The following is a 17,884-nucleotide window of genomic DNA, read 5'->3' as shown; positions in this document are numbered from 1 at the left end:
GCAACAGAATGTCCACTTGTGGTGCCATTACGATACTAGTAGCATCGACTGCATATGCGGTGACAGCAGCAGCACTCTGACCAAGGGAATCAGGCTTCAGCAATGCGAGGGCGCTAGCTCAACCCAGGTGGGTGAACATTTAACCAGCGCGGCGAAGGGCATGGCCCGGCATTTGCATGGCCGCTTGATATTCCAAAAATATCCCAGTCGAAGTTCGAAGCCATAACCGTACTTTACGGGGGTTGTGGGCTCGTGGTCTCAGCCGAGTCGAAGCCGCCTCGAAGCGAACTTCGAAAAGTGCAAGTGGTTGCGGATCCAACCGTGCGAGGCCATGGCACGGACCGATGCACCACGAGAGGCGCGCTGGAGCGTACTGCGGCTCATGCCGATGCTGTACGAGAGCATCGCGCTGGGCGGCCGCAACGGCGTCTCGATCCGGGAGCTCTTCGACATGTACGAGCCGACGAAGGACGCTGCCGTCCGCGACGCGTGCTGGTCCATCTTGCGCCAAGGCGCGTTCCAGGACCAGCCGGTCCGGTTCTACCGCATCCAGCCTGTCTCTGCAGCGCCGATCAAGTACGAGGCGGCGACGTCCGGCTCGAAGCGCAAGGCGCCCCCAAAGCCAAAGGCCGCGCCCTCCAAGAAGCGGCGCAAGACAAGCGACAACGACCACAGTGCGTCCGAGTACAGCGGCAGCGCCTCCGACATTGAAGTGGTGGCATCCGCACCCGTAAAGGCGCCCCCGAACCGTAGGGTGCCGCCGCCGCCGGTGCGACAGCCTCCGCCGTTCGAGACGCTGCCCGCCGTCGACGTCCGCGGGCTTGCCTTCACCGACGCCTACGTCGACCCGTCGCTCGTCGCGATTGCCAACGAAGATTTGCGCTTGAAGGCGCTCGGTATCTCGTACGCCGAGTCGGATTTCAACCCCGTGTACGTTGACATCCTCGAGCGCGTGGCCATCACGCGCGAGAAGGGCCTGGCCATCACCGACTTGGCCGGTAGCCTCGCGCAGAGCGACGTCAAGCGCGTCCACCACTTCTTGGACGGCCTCATTGCGCGCAATCTCGTGGTCAAGCGCATCATCTTGGTCGAGAGCAGGCGCTTCAACATGATCCATCTGACGCGTTTCGCCGCGCTGTTTCGACCGAGCATGCTCGCGCCAGGCGCGACGTTGGAAGACGAGCTGTACAACAAGGGCGCGATGGTCACGCGCATGCTGCAGTCGCTCCGCGCGCACAAGGAGTCAACAGCCGTCTTTGCCGACATTGCGAAGCGCTTCAATTGGAGCAAACGCCTCCAAGAGACGATCCGGAACTACATTGTGCAAGAGATGCTGCGCGACGCGGCGTATCCCGTGCAGGTCTTCACGGCCACGTGCCGGTCCAGCCGGCGCTCGTCGGGGCGCAAGCTGTGGTGCGTCAAGGTGTACGAGCCACCGGTGGATGCGCCGGCGAAGCACCGCGCCTCGCACCCGCCGCGCTGCGAGCTTGGGCCGCTCGAGCACATCTATTCGCTCATCGCTGATACGCCCGAAGGCCTCACGATTCCCCAAGTCCGGGATCGGTGCGGCATGTCGGACAAGGTGAGCTACAAGAAGGTCCAGTCGCTCCTCTTGAGCTACAGCTTGGAGACGGAGAAGCTTCTTGTCGGGCGAAGCACCTCGTACCGCTTCCGCGTGCCATCGACGTTGCCTCTCGAGAGCAAGCCTGCACCGGACACCGTCAAGGCTGATTTGAGACGACCGAGCCTTCGGTCGTTCGTGGCGAGCTCGGGCCAGCAGCCGGTGGCCAACGTCATCGATGTCCGCACCGAGTTTGCGCTCTCGGTGGTCACGGAGAAGCAAATCGTGTCGCTCGCGACGTTCCGACGTATGCTCGTCCTCCGCGAACACGAGAATGGGACGGCCAAGACGTCCAAGGGGTTTATTGACCACCGGACGATCACGCGAATCTTCCAAACACTCGTGAAGAAGAAGGCCGTCGTCTTCCTCGACGTGCTCGTGCCGTCCAGCGCGCCGCGCCACCGTCGCAAAGTACGCTGCGTCGCACTCACGAGCGCAGTCGCTGCGCCAGGACAGCCCGCGATCCGCCACTTCATCGAGACGTTTGCGTCCAACGACGTCTCGGACCTTGCGATGCTGCACAACGACGACTCGATGCGCATTGTCGTCCGAGACCCACTCGCCGCGCACAAGGCACCCATGACCAAGACCGTCGTGTACAAGAAGAGCTCGCATCTCTCGACGGAGCGCCAGTCCGTGATCTTGGGCCAGCAAAACCGCCGGCTCGGCATGGCGTTCGGGCTCGCGTGCCGCACCAAGCTGCTCCACCTCGCGATCTGCGAAATCCTCATGTCGCTCGGGCTCTGGGACGCAACGACGCCGTCGCCGATCACGTTTTCGCTGCTGCAAGTCATGTCGCGCATTCCGTTGGCGGATTTTGTCCATATCTTCGGCTGCTGCGAGCGACTGACGACCGCCGAAGAGACGGAGCTGCACCGTGTGCTTCGCTCCGAGTCGCCGGCGTGGCGCGACCTCTCCGAGTCGGTTCTGAGCAAGATCACCAAGAACAAGTGGCGCCGCATTCGGCGGCTCATGGACCACTTGCGGGATCTGCATGTCGTCGTGCAAGAAGCGGCGACCGCCCGCGCGAGCGTCGTGCCCGCAGTTTTTGACGACGTCGACGACATGGTGCTGCAGGCCGCGGAAGACACGATCACGGGCGGGCGCTTTGTGCTGCACCGCGCGCACATGGACGTGCCGGTGACGCACGAGGCCAAGAAACACGACCGCGTCGTGCTCCTCGACGACGCGAGCTTTCTCCGGCCGGTCACGTTTTTCAAGTTTAAACGCGTCGACGAGAACCACAAGCTTCGCGTGCGCCATACGTTCAACTCGCTCGACGACGTCAAAGCGTTCTGGGACATTGTCGAGTGCATCTCGATCGAGCGCACGCGGTTTGAGCTCGTGGGCGAGAACGGCTTTGCGTCGCCCTGCTTTGTGGCGCCGGCCATGTTTGCGAACGCGTCGTATGTGCGCCACGCGTGGATCGACCGCGTCGCGCCCAAGAAGCTGCTCGTGCCGCGCACCAAGCCGGCCGCGACCCGCCAGCGCCGCAACGAGCGCTACTCGAACCACGTCGCGTCGTATGTGCCCAAAAACTCGCACCGGAAGCGGCCGGTCAAGGTCTCGGCCGAGCCGATCCGCATGAAGCTCAAGTACCCGCTCATGGAAGCGACGGAGGAGAAGGCGCTCGTGCTCTACTTTGACGAGCTCCCGAGCACGTGGCAGATTCCGGTGCCGGTCGAGCTCCGCCTTCCGAACGAACCGAAAGCGGTGTTTCGCAACCCGCGCCTCGGTCGCACCAAGATCAACTACAAGGCCATGTGCACCAAGGTGGGCCATGCACGCCCGATGGACCTCAAGCGCCGCATTCAGTCGCTCATGAAAGACCCGGTGCACAAGAAGCGCAAGCGCGACATGGAGGCCGAGATGCTCTCGGCCACGAACCCGTCCGGCCTCTTCCTCGAAGAGATGACGGTGCACCAGTCACCGCGCTTGTACAGCTGCTTTGTCCGCGCCGTCCAAATGATGCTCGAGCCCAACGAGGTGTACAACGCCAAGGTCGCGGACGCGCTGTTTGCCCTCTGGAGCACGACCGAGCTCCAAATGGTGTGGCGGTACCTCTGGTTCAGCCACATGTTTGTCAAGGCGACGCAAAAGGACCTCGGGCACCGCCGGGGGTTCTCGCTCGCGCCGAGCACGTTTGATTTCCTGCGGCTCGCCCCGACGCTGCACCCGATGCCCATGTGTCTCGAGGCCGCGGACGCCGCCGCGTCTCTGAACGGCCTCGATGATGTCGAGGCCGATGTGCCGGCCAACACGGGCGCGGGCCACCTCGCCGTGCTTCTCTCGGGCGCCGTCACGGGTGCCATTTCGCTTTTGCCGTCGTTTGAAGCCGCGTCGGACGTCGAGCTCGTCGAGCCGCCGCGCAAGAAAGGGCACGCCAAGTACTCGGACGGGTTTGTCGGCCACCTCGTGCGGTTTACGAAGGGCCAGTCGCCCGACCTCTTTGATGACAAGTGGAGCGTCACGTCCAAGAGCCGGAGCGAGCACGACGTGTCGGACATTGTGTATGGCGTCGAGGACGACGAGATGGACATGGACGACGACGACATGGACGAGAATGACGAGATGATGGCGTGGGAGTGCCACTGCGCAGTGCGCCACGCCTCCCTGGACGCGTGCCAGACACTCTTTGAGACCAAGTTGCTTCGGCTGCTCACGGAGGCTGGTCCGCTCGGCGTCGCCAGCACGTACCTCTTCAAGCAGTATCGATCGCAATACTCGGCGCCGCAGCTCCTGTCGCGGCTAGCATCGCTCGTCGCCGCCAGCAAGGTCCTCGAAGCGCACTCGTTTGCCGAGCTGCGCTACGTGGCCGCGTCCGAAGCCGCCCTCTGGCAGCTGCGGCCGTACGCGCTCCAAGACGGGACCGTGCGCTTTGACGAGTCCCAGCTGCCGCTGGCGTCGCGGCCGTGGCTGCAGCTCGACGGCAGCGTCAACACGACGTGCCTCCTCGTGCTCAAGCGCGAGGCTGCGATGCTCGCGTGGCGCTTCCCGGGCTTGAGCGAAGCCGAGCTCCAGCGACAGTTCCGGGGGCTCCTCGGCCTCCAAGACACGCGCTGCCTCGCGTTCATGCTCATTGAGGACGGCGTGCTCTCTTGCCGTGCCACGAAACTCAGCACGTCGTCGCTCTTCTCGAGCAGCCTCCCGCCCGCGCCCGTCCGAGGCGAGTACCACATGGACCGGTCCGAGTACGTTCTGCGCTTCTTCCCGACCGTCTCGCTGGTCGAGAACCTCGGGAGCACGATGGACGATCTCTTCCACAACTAAGCTGTATGTGTTTGGCTCTATCCAGTGTGTCGTTCCTATTGCGGTCGAGTGTCTAGGGTAAGAATTGAGTTTGGCAACAATGACAACATACAAAAACGCTGGTGTGACAACCTCGGTGCGTTGGCGAATATTCTTTTTGGGAGGTCAAAAACATGAAACCCTCGCAAATCGCATGCGCACCAAGACCTACAAAGGCTCCTCGTTGGTGATGCGATGCGATCGCAACACAAGTCGATGATGAGGGATAGCTCCTGCGGCACAGATGTTCTTGGAGCCCGACCGCCATAGTCTGCCATCGACAAACAAGGCTCAATACCATAATAGCTGGGAAATCTATACTCTACTACCTAAAGGTAGCTCACGGTTTCGAGCTGCGTAGTACGCATAGGGGTGCCACCCCCGTATGACAATATGTACACTCGAGCTGCCGTCACGTTTCGTCAAACGCTGGGAAGCGAGTCAGCCCGCGATTGATGCCGAGCTGTGATTGGCTGTTTTTTAGCCAATCCGCGGCGCATCTGCTGTCCATTGCCGTTTGTTTTCTTTTGTGGTCGTTTGATCCCGATTCTCGAGCAGCATGGCGGACGACGACGACAACGGGCGCTTGCTGCGGGGCGTCGACATGGGCAGCGGGACGGACGGCGCCGGCTCCATGGAGCACTACGACGACGATGACGACGATGAGATCGAGGACGATATGGATCGCGACGAGAGCATGGAGTCGTCGTCGAGCGAGGTCGAGATGAGCCAGCCGTCCGGCGACGAGTCGGCGGCCGCTGCGTGGAACTGTGCTGCGTGCACGTACGAGAACGCCCGGTCGTCTTCGATCTGCGAGATGTGTGGGACGGCCAAGGTGGCATCCGCCGGTCCGCCTGCATCGACGTCGTCGTCTTGGGCTTGCAGTGCATGCACGTTACTCAACCCACGCGACGCTCAGGTCTGTAGCGTGTGCTCGACGCCGAACCCATCGCACCTCAACTCGCACCGCGGGTTGTCGCTGGCCTCGGCGCTTGGCCTCTTCTCGGACAAGACCAGTCGCAGCGACGCACCGCAGCTCGGCGTCTCGGGCGGGAAGCTCGAAGCGCTGTGTGCGCCGGGCGCGTCCAAGACGGCGCTTATCGACGCGCTCCAATCGATTACACACCATTTGGCCATGATGGATGCGTCGGCCGACACGGACGCCGGGTTTGGCGTCGGCTTGCTCCTCGGGCGCCCCAAGTCACAGCGACTGAAACACGACACCAAGATGACGACTGTGCTCTGCTCGATCCTCAAGCAAGAGTCTCCCTTTGCGCTCGAGTGTCGCCTCTTGGCATGTCAATCGCTCAACTACCTCGTCAAGCTCGACGAGCGCGCGGCCGACGGCAAGGCTGCCGCCGACTGGATGCACATGTACCTCGATGCGATGAACGAGATGGCGTCCTCCCCGAAACAAGACAAAAAGTTGCGGCAGCAGCTTGCGGAAGAGGCGCTCAACGGCCTCGACGTGGTCTGCTCGTCGCACCCGCTGGCCTTTCGCGCGCTCTGCGACCCGCCGTCGCTCATCGCGTACCTCGGGTTTCTGCAGTACGCCGAGACGCTCCACCTTCAAGTGCTCTTGACCTCGCTTGCGATTCTGCACAAGGTGTGCAGCAAGGCCAAGCTACCGGACAAGAAGAAGGCGACGCACGGGAAACATGCGTCGGTACTGCCGCTCGACGCGGTCGTGGCCGCGATCGCCCACGCTCTGCACCACGCCAACCCACGCGTGCAAGTCGCCGCCATCAAGAGCCTCACGACGCTCTACCACCGGTCGCTCTCGCTGCACAAGAGCTTGCATCTCACGATTTCGGACGACTGCCTTCGCCAGCTCCTAGTGATCATGGTGCAGCAGGACGACGGACACGAAGCCAGCCGCGCAGCGGTTGCGCTTTTGACGCACCTCCTCGACGACGCACCGGCGCTCCTTGCGACCATCATCTCGGCGACGGTCGCGACGGACCTCCTCGCGCAGCTCACGGTGGTCCTCAAAACGTCCAAGTCGGAAGCCGTCGTCACGAGCACGCTTCGGTTCCTATCGCACGTGGTTCGGCGCGTCCATGCGCGGGCGTCGGCGCCTCTGGCAGACTTTATGGCCGCGTTTGTGCGTGCAAGTGCGATTCCTGCCGTCCACACGCTCCTTCGGGACGGCGCAAGTCTCACTGGCACTGAAGACTTCGTCTTGCTGGCCGTCGAACATGCGTCGATGGAAATGGTGCGCTTCCTCGTACAAAAGGGCGCCGAAATTTCGCCTGCTGCGATCCACGCGGCGGCGCTGCACCGACGCTGCGACGTGCTCTCGTACTTTTTACAGCACGGCGCCAACCCCAAGCTGCTGGACGGGAACGGACGCAGTGTCGCCGATGCCTTGGTCGCCGCGGGCCACACGGAAGCCACGAATCCGTGCGTCAAGCTCCTCGCGCTGTACGACAGCCAGAAAGACGAGCAGAGCGACGACCCACCGGCGTGGTTTGCCCGTGATTGGATGGTCGATGACGGCGTCGACGAGTCGGAAGCGTCGGAGCGCGAGTTTGACGAGGAAGACGACGACGAAGACGACGACGAAGACGACGACGACGGCGACGACGGCGACGAGGAAAACGAAGACATGGGGCGCGACGAGGTCGTAGTCCACGACCAGTTGATGGAGTCGGGCGACGACCGGGGTCGGTCTCAAAGCGTCGACTCGATCGACAGCGCCGTGCCCGCGGACCTTCCGGACGCCGATGTCGCAGCGTTTACGTCCAAGCTCCTGGCAACGCTCCTCGAGCTCTGCCCGACGATTGACAACAAGGCGATCGCGCAGACGATTCTTGGCGCGGTCTGCACCATCTTGAACACGTCGGTGGAACTCCAGTTTAGTCAAATGACGCGCCTCCTCGAGATTGTCCAGGGCCTGCTCATGGAGCTCCATCAAGCGCGGGATGACGCGGCGTCGGTGGGTCCGTTTGTGCTGGCGCTGCGTCTCTTGCACGCGCTCACGCGTCACAAGCGCACCGATTGGGTCGTGCAAATGGAGCGCCAAGGGATCCTCGCGCTCGTGCTGAGCATCGCGTCGCGCCAAGCGCCAACGTTCGATGCGACGCTCGCAGGCCTCGCCCAAGCGTGGCTCGACGCGCTCTCTACGTGGTTCACGCCCACGACGACCTTGTCAACGACGGCGTCCGATGTGCTCTCGCAGCTCGACGCGGCGTGCGACCGGGGCAGCGTGGCCGACATTTTGCGTCTTCTCGGCGTCGACAACGGCGTCACAACATATGAGTTCACAAAGTCGCGCGTCGTCCCGACGCTCCTCGCGCTGCTTCAGGCGGGCCCCGTGCCGTGGCAGCCGTCGGTTGCGACGCTCGTGCATCATTTGCACCAAGCAATCGGCCTGCATGAAGCGCTGCCGGTCGTGAGCTACGGCCTCGCCAAGGGCAAGGAGCTGTACCCGCTCACGCGCCAGCTCCGATGCCGACTCCGCCTCACGCCAAAGTGCGCGACGTACGCGAGTATGCCGCCGCGAAGCATCCATGCATCACCGCTGACCTTATTCTCGTCGTTTGAGCGCACGGTGTTTCGGTGCGCGACGCTAAACGATCCGAAATGGACGGTCTACGCGTGGAACCTCGTGGGTCAGCGCATTTGGCGGCAAATCGACGGCAAGTGGGTCGAGTGCCACGTCGCGGGCTTTGATCCGGTCCTGGCCTGCCACTTGATCTCTCGCGGCGACGAGTTCACCGAGGAGGTGCTGCACGAAGAGCCATACCGCCTCGTGAAGAAGCCGCTCACCGTGTTTGCCAACGTATCCATGAACGTGGACGCGTTTGGCCACGACCCGAACTTGAAGCGCAAGGCGAAGGACAGCAAGAAGACGGATTCTCGGCGCTCCAAGCGGGCCAAGAAGCGACGAGGTACGTGTGCATGTGCGCGCGTGTCCGGCTCGTCATGAACGCGTCTAGAGTCGGCATCGGAGGAGGAAAACTAGCCGACGACGAGCACGACATGGACGACGATGACGACGACGACGACGAGGGTGGTGACATGCAGGACGATGACGACGACGAGACAGGCAGTGTTCTGGACGTTGACATGGAGCAAGACGCGGCGGCGGCCGATGCGCGCGGGAAGCGGAAGCGGCTCATGGACATTCTCAAGCTCGACCAAGCCGCCACTTCGATGGCCGGTGACCGCGTCTGGTTGCGCTCGTCGCACGCGGAGCTGTGTGTGAGCGCCGTCGTTGTCAAGCGCCTCGAGCACCACCAGCTTTTGGTGCACGCGGTTTTCGGCACGCAGGGAGCGCCCGTGCCGCTGACGGTTGACGAAGCGGCGCTGGTCGCGTACCAGCCGCGAGCGCGCCCGGGATCGGCCGCTTCCAAAGGTATATTTTGATGGCATATAACGATCTAAACCTTGTTTTGTCTAGTCAACCGCATGATGGGTGCGCTCGAATCTCAATTCCGCCAAGGCGGTCGACCCATGATGGAGCAACTGCGCCGGCTTTTGACGCGGTCCCGCGGTGACGACGACGCGTCAACGTCAACGCCACCGCCGGCAACGAAAAAGGCCAAGGGCAAACAACGAGCAGCCTTGACGCCGCCGACGCTGGTCCGTGATGGGGCGACGTGGACGTGTGATGCGCCACCGAAAGTGCGCTGTCTTCTTGGGTACGGCGAGTACTCGGACAAGGGCCACGACGAGGGCATCCCGACACACCCGCTTCAGGGCCTCGTGCTCACGATGAACCAAAAGAGCTTGCTTGACTCGGTGCGGCCCATCTTCACGGCCCTCTTTGAGGCTTTTGCGACTGGCAAGCGCCCCACGTCGCTCCCACCCGCACCCACCAACGTCCACAGCACGTTGACCTTGGGCCTCGATGACTTTGGCGCGTTTGTCAAGGCCGTCAAGCTCGGCCTGCTGGCGTCGGAAGAAGGCATTTGGTTTAGTCAGTATGCGGCCATCGAGCATGCGCGCACCTGCCTCACGCTCCACGGCTTCTTCGACTTTGTCGCGCACTTGTGTCGCGACAGCCGACGCTGCAAGCTCCTCGCAGCCTACCTCGAGAGCATTGGCGTGTCGGAGGCCTCGCTGGTAGCACCGTCGGCGACGGCACCGACGACGCTCATGGCGTTCCAGCCGGAAGACAACTTGCTCCACTGCCTCTCACGCCTCAAGCCATCGAGCGCGGTTTCATCCAACGTGGCGCCGTGGAAGTGCATGTACTCTCTCTACTGCGACTTTGCCGTCTTGTGGGACGACGACGCCGCGTCGGCACCTGTCACAGCGGCTCCGTCGACGCAGCCGACGACGTACCGTGAGGTGGTGGCCCCGACATCGCATGCTACAGCGCAAGACGGCGACGCGTTGCACCAGGCGCTGCGCCTGCTTGCCGTCCTCTACAAGCAGTACGGCAACGACGCAAACGCCGAGATGTGGGTCAACACGCGCTTGTCGCGGAAGCTGCGCCTCCAGCTGCATGACGTGCTGAGCATCACGAGCGGGTCGTACCCGAGTTGGTGCGACGAGCTCACGCGCCAGGTATGTTGTATCGAACGAGGCAGTACTTTTCTCATCGGACGTGTCTCTAGTTTAAGTTTTTGTTTCCGCTCGAGCTCCGGTCGATGCTGTTTCGGACAACTGCGTTTGGCTGTTCACGGTCCCTCCACTGGCTGCGCGACCACTTGGAGCCGTCGACCGAGTCGGACGAGGTGCTCTCGATCTCGCCGCTCCCGAAAGAACGCGCCAAGGTGGAGCGCAGCGACATTCTCAAGTCGGCCGACGCCGTCATGAAGGTCCACGGCAAGCGCAAAGCGATCCTCGACATTGTGTTTGTGGGGGAGCGCGGGTATGGCTCGGGCGTCACGGCGGCCTTTTACTCGGCGGCCGCGCAAGCGTTGCAGTCGAATGCACCTCTGGCGCTCTGGTATCGACATATATATCGGCTACGAGTATCGTAGATTACGTGGCTCATACGACGATCCTAGGGTCCGCGGTGACGAAGACACGTCGGACGATCTGATTCGACACCCGAACGGCCTCTTTCCGCTGCCAACGGTGGCCGCCCGCGGCCGCAGCGAGCTCCTCGACCGCTTCCGCCTCATTGGGTACCCGTCTCGATATATTGATACGGAGCACTCTGAGGCGATTCGATCGGTAGTCGCTTGGCGGGCAAGGCGCTCTTGGACGACCGCCTCTTGCCGTTGCCGCTCGCACCGCACTTTCTGCAACTCGTGCTGCACGAGCCGATCGCAATGCACGATCTCCCAACCATCTTTCTCGAGCCGGGCCGGTGCGTCGCGTGCGCTTTTGTTCATGGCGACTCATACACTTGTAGGATCCTCTACTCGCTCTACAAGGCGGCGCAGGCGCTCCAGACGCACGCCCCCGGCTCTGTGACGATCGAAGGCACGCCGGTTGCAGACTGGCTCGAGGCTGTCGACCTCTCGTTTGTCGACCCGTGCACGCAGACGGAACTCGGTACGACGTGTAGCAGTCTTGATTGCAATTTTGACGCGGGCGGTAGTGGCCAACGGCGCCGTTCTCAGTGTCACGACGGCGAACCTCTCGGCGTACGTGGATCATGTGTTGGACATTTGGCTTGGCCGCGGCATTGCCGGCCAGGTGCAGGCTTTCCGCGACGGACTCAACGACGTGGTTGCGACTGAGAAGCTCCGGCTGCTTCACGCGCACGAGATCCAGGCGGCGCTCTGCGGCACGGTCGACGTCGAGTGGACCGAGGCGTCGTTGCGGCAGACGATCAAGCTCGCGCACGGCTACACGGCTACGAGCGCGCCGATCGAGTACTTTATCCAGACTCTCGTGTCGATGACGACGTCGCAGCGGCGGGCCTTCTTGCTCTACGCGACCGGGTGCCCCAACCTACCGCCCGGCGGTGTTGGCCTCGAGACGCTCAAGCCACCGTTCGAAGTCGTTCGGCGCGTCATCAGTGACGACGAGGACGTGGACCGTGCGCTGCCGTTTGCACGCACGTGCACCAACACGCTGCATTTGCCCGCGTACTCGTCCAAGGCGATCCTGTCGACGCAGCTCGAGTACGCGGTGCTCAACAGCAAGGGCGTCATTGACCGCGACTAGTTTCAATACACGAGAAGTAGTATGTCGGTGGTTGTATATACGGCGTCTTAGCGCTTGGCCTTGATGCCCTTGCCAAACTCGGTCACGCAGTACTTGGCCGGGAGCTTGTAGACCTTGCCGAGGTACGTGACCACGTCGGTTGCAAGGTTGCCCTGGATGTGCACGTCGAGTTCCTTGGCCTTCTCGGACGCAAGCAACGCCGATGCACTACACAATGCAATGGATGATGCGACAATATTCTCCATAAATACCTGCACGCCCACTTTTTCTGTGCGTCGTGGGCCAGCGTCTCGGCGTCAATGCCAAATTGCTACGAAAGCAAACGAGTCCAAAAAGTATCAATGTGTCGAGTCGTACGGCAAAGTTGGAGACGATCGTGACGGGCTTTTGGCGCTTGGAGAGCTCCGTCTTGATGTGGACGGGCTTGAAGTCGCCGACCACCTCCTTCGCATCGTGGTCCGGGTACAAGACCACTGCGTGGTACGCCTACAGCGCGAGATTTGTGAGATCGATCTGCACGAATGCCGCACCCGGAGCCGGTCCAGGAAGAGCGTCAGAATGTCCTTGCGCGGCAGCTTGACCGGGTACCCCGCGTCCTATGCATATAGGTACGCTTGCGATCAACGGCGGTATCAGACGCACGGGCTTCTTCTTGTACAGGGCGTCGGTAAGGTCGGGGTTGAGCTTGACGAACTGCGGCTCGCGCGGGTCCACAAGACCGTGTGCGCTGATGTACGCGTTGAGCTTGTTGCGGAGCTCACTGGCGGAGAAGGTTTCTTTGAGCGACGCATTGTCGCAGACCAACTGCGTCTGCTGTGTGAGCCGATAGAGCTGGAGCACCTCGGGCACATACTGCCCCGGCACAAACGCACCGCCCGTCGCTTCCTACATGCGGCAGTTGCCTCGACGCTGTTGGATAACTGTATGTGATGTACCTCGGCAGCTTGGTCGATCGCGTCTTGTTCGGATCGATGCAACGTGTGCCGCGCCACGTCCCTACAACTCGGTATGAGGACGCGAGATGACGTTCGAGATGCGTACGGGTGGGTCTTGCGGAAGAGCGTGATGGTCTGGACGCCGTCGTGCTCCTTGAGCTCAATGGACCCGTGGTGGGCCATGGCCTTGAGGAAGACAGAGAACTTCTTGTACGACGTGCCCTTGAGGTGGATCGTCGACCCTAGGGGGCGCTGCGGCAACACATGGTTGCCGTAAAACTGGTTGCCAAGCATTGGCGCGTCGCTCGGCTTGATCTTCTTCATCGCTTGGTAGAACGACCGCTCGAGGAGCGAGTCCATCTCGGGCACACTCAAGCTCGTCTCGTCATCGTTGTCGCTACCTTCGTCGACATGCGCTGGCTTGGCTTCGTCGTCGCCCAGACCTTGCACCTCGATCGCGTCAACCGACGTCGGCTGCTCCTCGTTGTCTTCAGAGGTCGGCTCAATGATCGAGTCGGAGAAACCATCCGGAACAAAGCGCTTGTGGGACGGGCCCATTTTGGAAAGCTCGTCGCCATACACGTGGTAGAGCTCCATGGCCTTGCCCTTCCAGCCTTGCGACGCGAGGTGGTCCATGTCGACGACCATGGAGCCGACAGCGAATGGCATCGGGTTGCCACTGATGCAGACGGCGCGGAGCTGGCCCTTCTCGAGCGGCGTCTCGAAGCGGCGGACAACGCCGGGCAGCATCGGGTCGGCGCCGCGCAAGAGGTAGTGGCTCACGGGCGCGTGCACGGTGAGCACGGGCACGCGGCTGCGGAGCTCAGGCTCGTGCCACAGCAGGAACGTCGTCGGCACGACGTCGCCCTTGCCGTGGATGTCAAAGGCGACGACGTTCATGTCGGCGTCCGTGTAGAGCAGCGTGCGCGACGGCGCCGCGAGCTTGACCCGCGCGATGGGCGCCTTCTCCAAGTAGCTCCAGGCGACGTCGCCGTCGATGGCGCAGGCGCGGAGGAGGTCTGCGCGAAGCTTCTTGACGTCCTTGCCCTTGAGGCGTGTGTTGCCACTCAAGTTGAAGGCCTTCGCAAACATGCTCCTCGTTGCTCGTTTGTGCTTGTTGGCCGGCAAACGGAGACAGCGTTTTACTTGTTTAACGTTATTTAACGTGGTGCGTACCCCGGTGTACAGAAAGGCGTACTGCCCAAGCATCTGACAGCACCCCGGGGTATAGTAGCATTGGGCAGGCATGGACGAGCGCATTGATCTCTTCTGGACGACGGCCCAAGGCTTTGTGGACCCGAATAGCAAGCGCTCGAAGTGGAAGTCGGAGGTCGCCAAGCTGCGCAAGTTCTTCTTCCGTAACCAGAGCGCGCGCCTCTCAGAGCTGCCGCAGCAGCGGCTTCTCGACACTGTCCGCCTCTACGTGCAGCTCTTTCCCGCCGAAGAAGACGTGCTCTTGCTCGTGAAGGACGCGCTTGCGATGCCATTTGGCGTCGTTGGCACCAAGCACAAGAAGCGCCTCTTGAAGCTCCACGAGCAGCTCTTGGGCTCGTCGGGCGTTGATGGCGGCGAGCCCGCGCCGGCGCCGATCGAGCGCACGTACAGCTGCGTGGGCATGGACGCCGACGGCTACTTGAGCCTCCTCGACGACGAGTCGGGCGACATGATCGAGTCCCTTCAAGTGCAAAAGAAGACGCCCGAATGGCGCACGATTAAAAAGCACGTCGACGACGGCAACGTGCGCGTCCGCGTCCTCGACGACGAGATCGTTGGCGTCGAGATTGAAGACGACGCCGCGTAAAGCCTCGACCTAGCTTATATCTTGGAGAGAGCGATAGAGTCGTCATCTGGACGAGGTCGTGGACCCGCGTCTTCGACGGACGCCCCACCGGCATGAAATGAACGAGAATGCATATTGTATTGGTCTATTCGCTCGTTGCATTTGGGTCAATGCGAGGGGCGGCCGCAATCGCCTCCATCTCGAGCTCCATTTCGGCCCACTCGCGGTCTTCCTGGGCGAGCGCTTCCGGCGTCGGGCCGGCCTGCGGCGTAATGCCAAAGATTCGAATGATACCATGGCGCAGCGGAGGGAAGACGCGCGTCATCTTGGAGCTGAACTTGTGCAGCGCTTCTTCGTCGGCCACGTTGACGAGCACAGAGAAGAAGACGGTGGAGCCGACGACAGCGAGGATCGTGCCACCTAGCAGCCACGTCGGAACTATCGGTAACCAAAGAATGGGGTACCCAGCAGCGCCTTGACTGCTGCGCCACCCGGTGTGTGAGGCTTATTAAGGCCCAGCGCGCGCTCCCACCATGAGAAGACCTTGGGCTTGGGCGATGCCGGTTCGCCCAACGCAAGCTTCTCGGCAGCTTCCTTGCTCTCGAGAACCGCGAGCTCGGCGGCGTGGATCTTCTGCCGACGGACGCCGAGGTAGAAGCCACCGCCAAAGACGCCCGCGCAGACAGTTCCGGCAACGTACTTCAGGGCGTCGACGTCGCTCGGCGCCTCGACGCTGCTCTCGTTGCTGGTCATGCTGCGACTTGCGGGAAATACTGTGACATTCGATCTTATGATGGTATTGATACTGCAAGGGTTGGATAAACGCACGCAACTTGAAGCTTCTGTTCGTTCCACTTCGGTCGTCGTCCCAGGAAGAGCCCATGGGAAGAGCCCATCGATGCGGCGATGCGTGGTCTGGTGGTTCCAGCGGCAGCAGTAGCATGTTTCTCCGTCGTCCATGCGCATTACGAGGCGTGTTTTTATCCTGCACCAGGCGTGGGAACCATCCAGATTGCAGTTTAAGTCGGCGTTGGCGCATTCCGGGCTTTGACGTCCATAGAGGTTGGAGAGAGGCCGTCGGCGCAAGCTTACCATGCGGTTGAATCGTGCAAAAAGTTGAGTGGGTCTAGTTTATCAGTGTAGTAGTTTGGAGTCTGGCTTCAATTACGGCGCTTGGCCGAGAGCCATCGCGTGCCGAGGCTCGTGGATCGCGTTGTGGCACGTCGCCTTGACGCCTTCAAAGCAGTAGAAGAGAACGGCGTTGGCAGGTACCGCACGCAAGATCGTCGGGAGGAGACCGCGGTAGAAGCCGACGAGGCCGTGCTGCCGAAAGATATCCCGCGCGACGCTCGGAATGTTCATCTTGGCGCACGAGTGCGTCTGGATGTACGACTTGACCGTGTCCGCAGGGTAGAACGCCACGTTGTACGCCATGCCGCTCATGGCGCCCGCCAAAATCACGTCCCACGGCGACTCGTCGTGCTTGCCGCGGCGGAGGTACTAGAAACACGCACCTTTCCAATCACCATGCGGGCAATAAAAGTGCTCATACCTGCAGCGTCGTCTCGTACGTCGTGAACCACGCGGCGGTGCCTGGGACTTCGCGGAGCAGCGTCGAGCCAAAGCCCCGGTCTAATTACGGTCCATGAGCCAAGATAAAAGCACGCAACCATAGAGAACGTACAAAAGACGCCAACGCCTTCGTGTCGAATCGACGACGCGATGCAGTCGCCTGTATTGCGGTACGTGGCCTTGTGACTTAGCGTCGACACTTGCATGCGGCACTTGATGAGCTCGATCGGGTTCAAGAGGAACGAGATGAAGAAGCCCGTGATGCCACCCGCGAGGCCAATCTGGGACGGCCGCAAGTCGTGCGCGTCGGGCCCGTACAAGGCATTCTTGACTTGGCCCATGGTCGTAAACAAGCACGCGCTCTCCATGACCGTGCCGGCGAGGGGCAACGGCAACCCGCGGTACAGCGCGGACGGACCTTCGTTGACGACGAGCGTCTGCACTTGGCGGAGCGCGCTCACGCGGCCAGCCTCCGGACTCGTTTGCAGCTGCACCTGTGCATACATGCATGATGGCATCGTGGAGGGTCGACGGCGACGTACCTTAATCGTGTCGAAAGGAAACTCGACGAACTTGGCGGCAAAGCCGCCGATCGAGCCCGCGACAAAGTCGATGACCGGCGCGTGCCACCACACGGCTGGCGCCGCTTTGTCTCCTGCATGGCGAGCATGAGCGCCCGACGACCTGCCATCCTCGCACGTACCGTGGTTGGTCATCCGGCTTGCCTGGATGGATGTCAACTCGAACGGAAACGGAACCCACTTGAGTTTAAGGCTGCGACATGTGATGACACTTGGTTCTTGTATGTACTGGATCGGCCCGTAGACTGGTTTTCATACGCGACATAGAAAACAAAGGAGTGGCAGTGAGCGCATTTTCTTCTGGCGAAAAATACGCGTTGTAACCGACTTGCCGGAGAAAACCCGGTGGCAGAAGATTGCAACTACAGCTGCCAGACAGGACGCCAGCTCACGACGCCCCGACCACGTCGAAGTGTGGGCTTGTGCTCTCGAAAAGATGACTGTGTCGTCGATGGCTAGCGTCCTGAATGCGGTATCCAGCGTTGTACATGTATTGGCGCTGCACCGTGATCTTGCGGACTGAGCCACCATCGGCGAATCTCGATGCATCTCGCCACCTCGTCACCAGCACTTCGCCGTTGTGGCACGGTAAGGTTCTATACTACAACAGCACGGAATCTTTGGGCTCGACACCATCCGTCCTTGCCGCGATCACGTCTCAAACGTCCTTTTGCGATGCGTTTGACTTCAGCACGAATCCTACCTGGCAGCAGCATCGGAGGGTCGGTCGAGGTGGTCCACGCGCCTTTACTGGGCGCAGCGCAGCTCCAATCCCTCTACGGCCGCAACGGCATTCGAGCGTCTGTGAATGGCCGCTGCACCACATACTGTCGAGTGCGTGCACGGAGGCGCGACCGATACCAAACGCGCACTTGGTGGACACAGTCGTGTCCAACTCTCTGCGAGTTGCATCTGTCACTGACCTCGTGATCGACGAGTGCTGACGGCGCGAGAAGCCACACATTTCACTGATTGCGTCGCTCAACGCCCTTCGTGACAAGCCTGTGTGCATACTATACTATACCTCAATCGT

The 17,884-nt window shown here is 61.6% G+C and overlaps 7 protein-coding genes across 7 annotated transcripts; 4 read left to right on the top strand and 3 right to left on the bottom strand.

The window, feature by feature from the left end:
• Positions 1–331: 331 nt before the first annotated feature.
• On the top strand, positions 332–4,975 carry SPRG_15255 (hypothetical protein; the record flags this gene model as incomplete). The annotated part of the gene is made up of 2 exons (XM_012354303.1): positions 332–4,894; positions 4,941–4,975. One exon carries the CDS (start codon positions 332–334, stop codon positions 4,889–4,891), a length of 4,560 nt encoding a protein of 1,519 aa, XP_012209693.1. The 3' UTR covers positions 4,892–4,894; positions 4,941–4,975.
• Positions 4,976–5,443: 468 nt separating this feature from the next.
• Positions 5,444–9,400, top strand: SPRG_21525 (hypothetical protein). Its single transcript, XM_012354314.1, has 3 exons — positions 5,444–8,802; positions 8,851–9,269; positions 9,315–9,400. Exons 1-2 carry the CDS (start codon positions 5,469–5,471, stop codon positions 8,874–8,876), a joined length of 3,360 nt encoding a protein of 1,119 aa, XP_012209704.1. The 5' UTR covers positions 5,444–5,468; the 3' UTR covers positions 8,877–9,269; positions 9,315–9,400.
• Positions 9,400–11,983, top strand: SPRG_21524 (hypothetical protein; the record flags this gene model as incomplete). Its single annotated transcript, XM_012354313.1, has 6 exons — positions 9,400–10,426; positions 10,477–10,811; positions 10,873–10,992; positions 11,046–11,177; positions 11,223–11,365; positions 11,412–11,983. Exons 1-6 carry the CDS (start codon positions 9,629–9,631, stop codon positions 11,981–11,983), a joined length of 2,100 nt encoding a protein of 699 aa, XP_012209703.1. The 5' UTR covers positions 9,400–9,628.
• Positions 11,984–12,030: 47 nt separating this feature from the next.
• SPRG_15249 (hypothetical protein) lies at positions 12,031–14,032 on the bottom strand (the record flags this gene model as incomplete). Its single annotated transcript, XM_012354302.1, has 7 exons — positions 13,025–14,032; positions 12,919–12,979; positions 12,626–12,868; positions 12,514–12,579; positions 12,341–12,469; positions 12,235–12,293; positions 12,031–12,190 (listed from the first exon to the last, which is right to left on the bottom strand). Exons 1-7 carry the CDS (start codon positions 14,008–14,010, stop codon positions 12,031–12,033), a joined length of 1,704 nt encoding a protein of 567 aa, XP_012209692.1. The 5' UTR covers positions 14,011–14,032.
• A 125-nt stretch (positions 14,033–14,157) lies between these two features.
• SPRG_15248 (hypothetical protein) lies at positions 14,158–14,828 on the top strand. Its single transcript, XM_012354301.1, has one exon. It carries the CDS (start codon positions 14,165–14,167, stop codon positions 14,717–14,719), a length of 555 nt encoding a protein of 184 aa, XP_012209691.1. The 5' UTR covers positions 14,158–14,164; the 3' UTR covers positions 14,720–14,828.
• SPRG_15247 (hypothetical protein) lies at positions 14,821–15,468 on the bottom strand. Its single transcript, XM_012354300.1, has 2 exons — positions 15,163–15,468; positions 14,821–15,118 (listed from the first exon to the last, which is right to left on the bottom strand). The coding sequence occupies exons 1-2, from the start codon at positions 15,449–15,451 to the stop codon at positions 14,844–14,846; spliced, it is 564 nt and encodes a 187-aa protein (XP_012209690.1). The 5' UTR covers positions 15,452–15,468; the 3' UTR covers positions 14,821–14,843.
• Positions 15,469–15,739: 271 nt separating this feature from the next.
• SPRG_15245 (hypothetical protein) lies at positions 15,740–16,986 on the bottom strand (the record flags this gene model as incomplete). Its single annotated transcript, XM_012354299.1, has 5 exons — positions 15,740–16,198; positions 16,251–16,330; positions 16,383–16,764; positions 16,813–16,925; positions 16,974–16,986. 5 exons carry the CDS (start codon positions 16,984–16,986, stop codon positions 15,863–15,865), a joined length of 924 nt encoding a protein of 307 aa, XP_012209689.1. The 3' UTR covers positions 15,740–15,862.
• Positions 16,987–17,884: the final 898 nt, after the last annotated feature.

This window comes from Saprolegnia parasitica (assembly GCF_000151545.1).
Source record: "Saprolegnia parasitica CBS 223.65 unplaced genomic scaffold supercont2.154, whole genome shotgun sequence".
Classification (NCBI taxonomy): Eukaryota; Oomycota; class Saprolegniomycetes; order Saprolegniales; family Saprolegniaceae; genus Saprolegnia; species Saprolegnia parasitica.
This window is presented reverse-complemented; position numbering and strand designations above follow the sequence as displayed.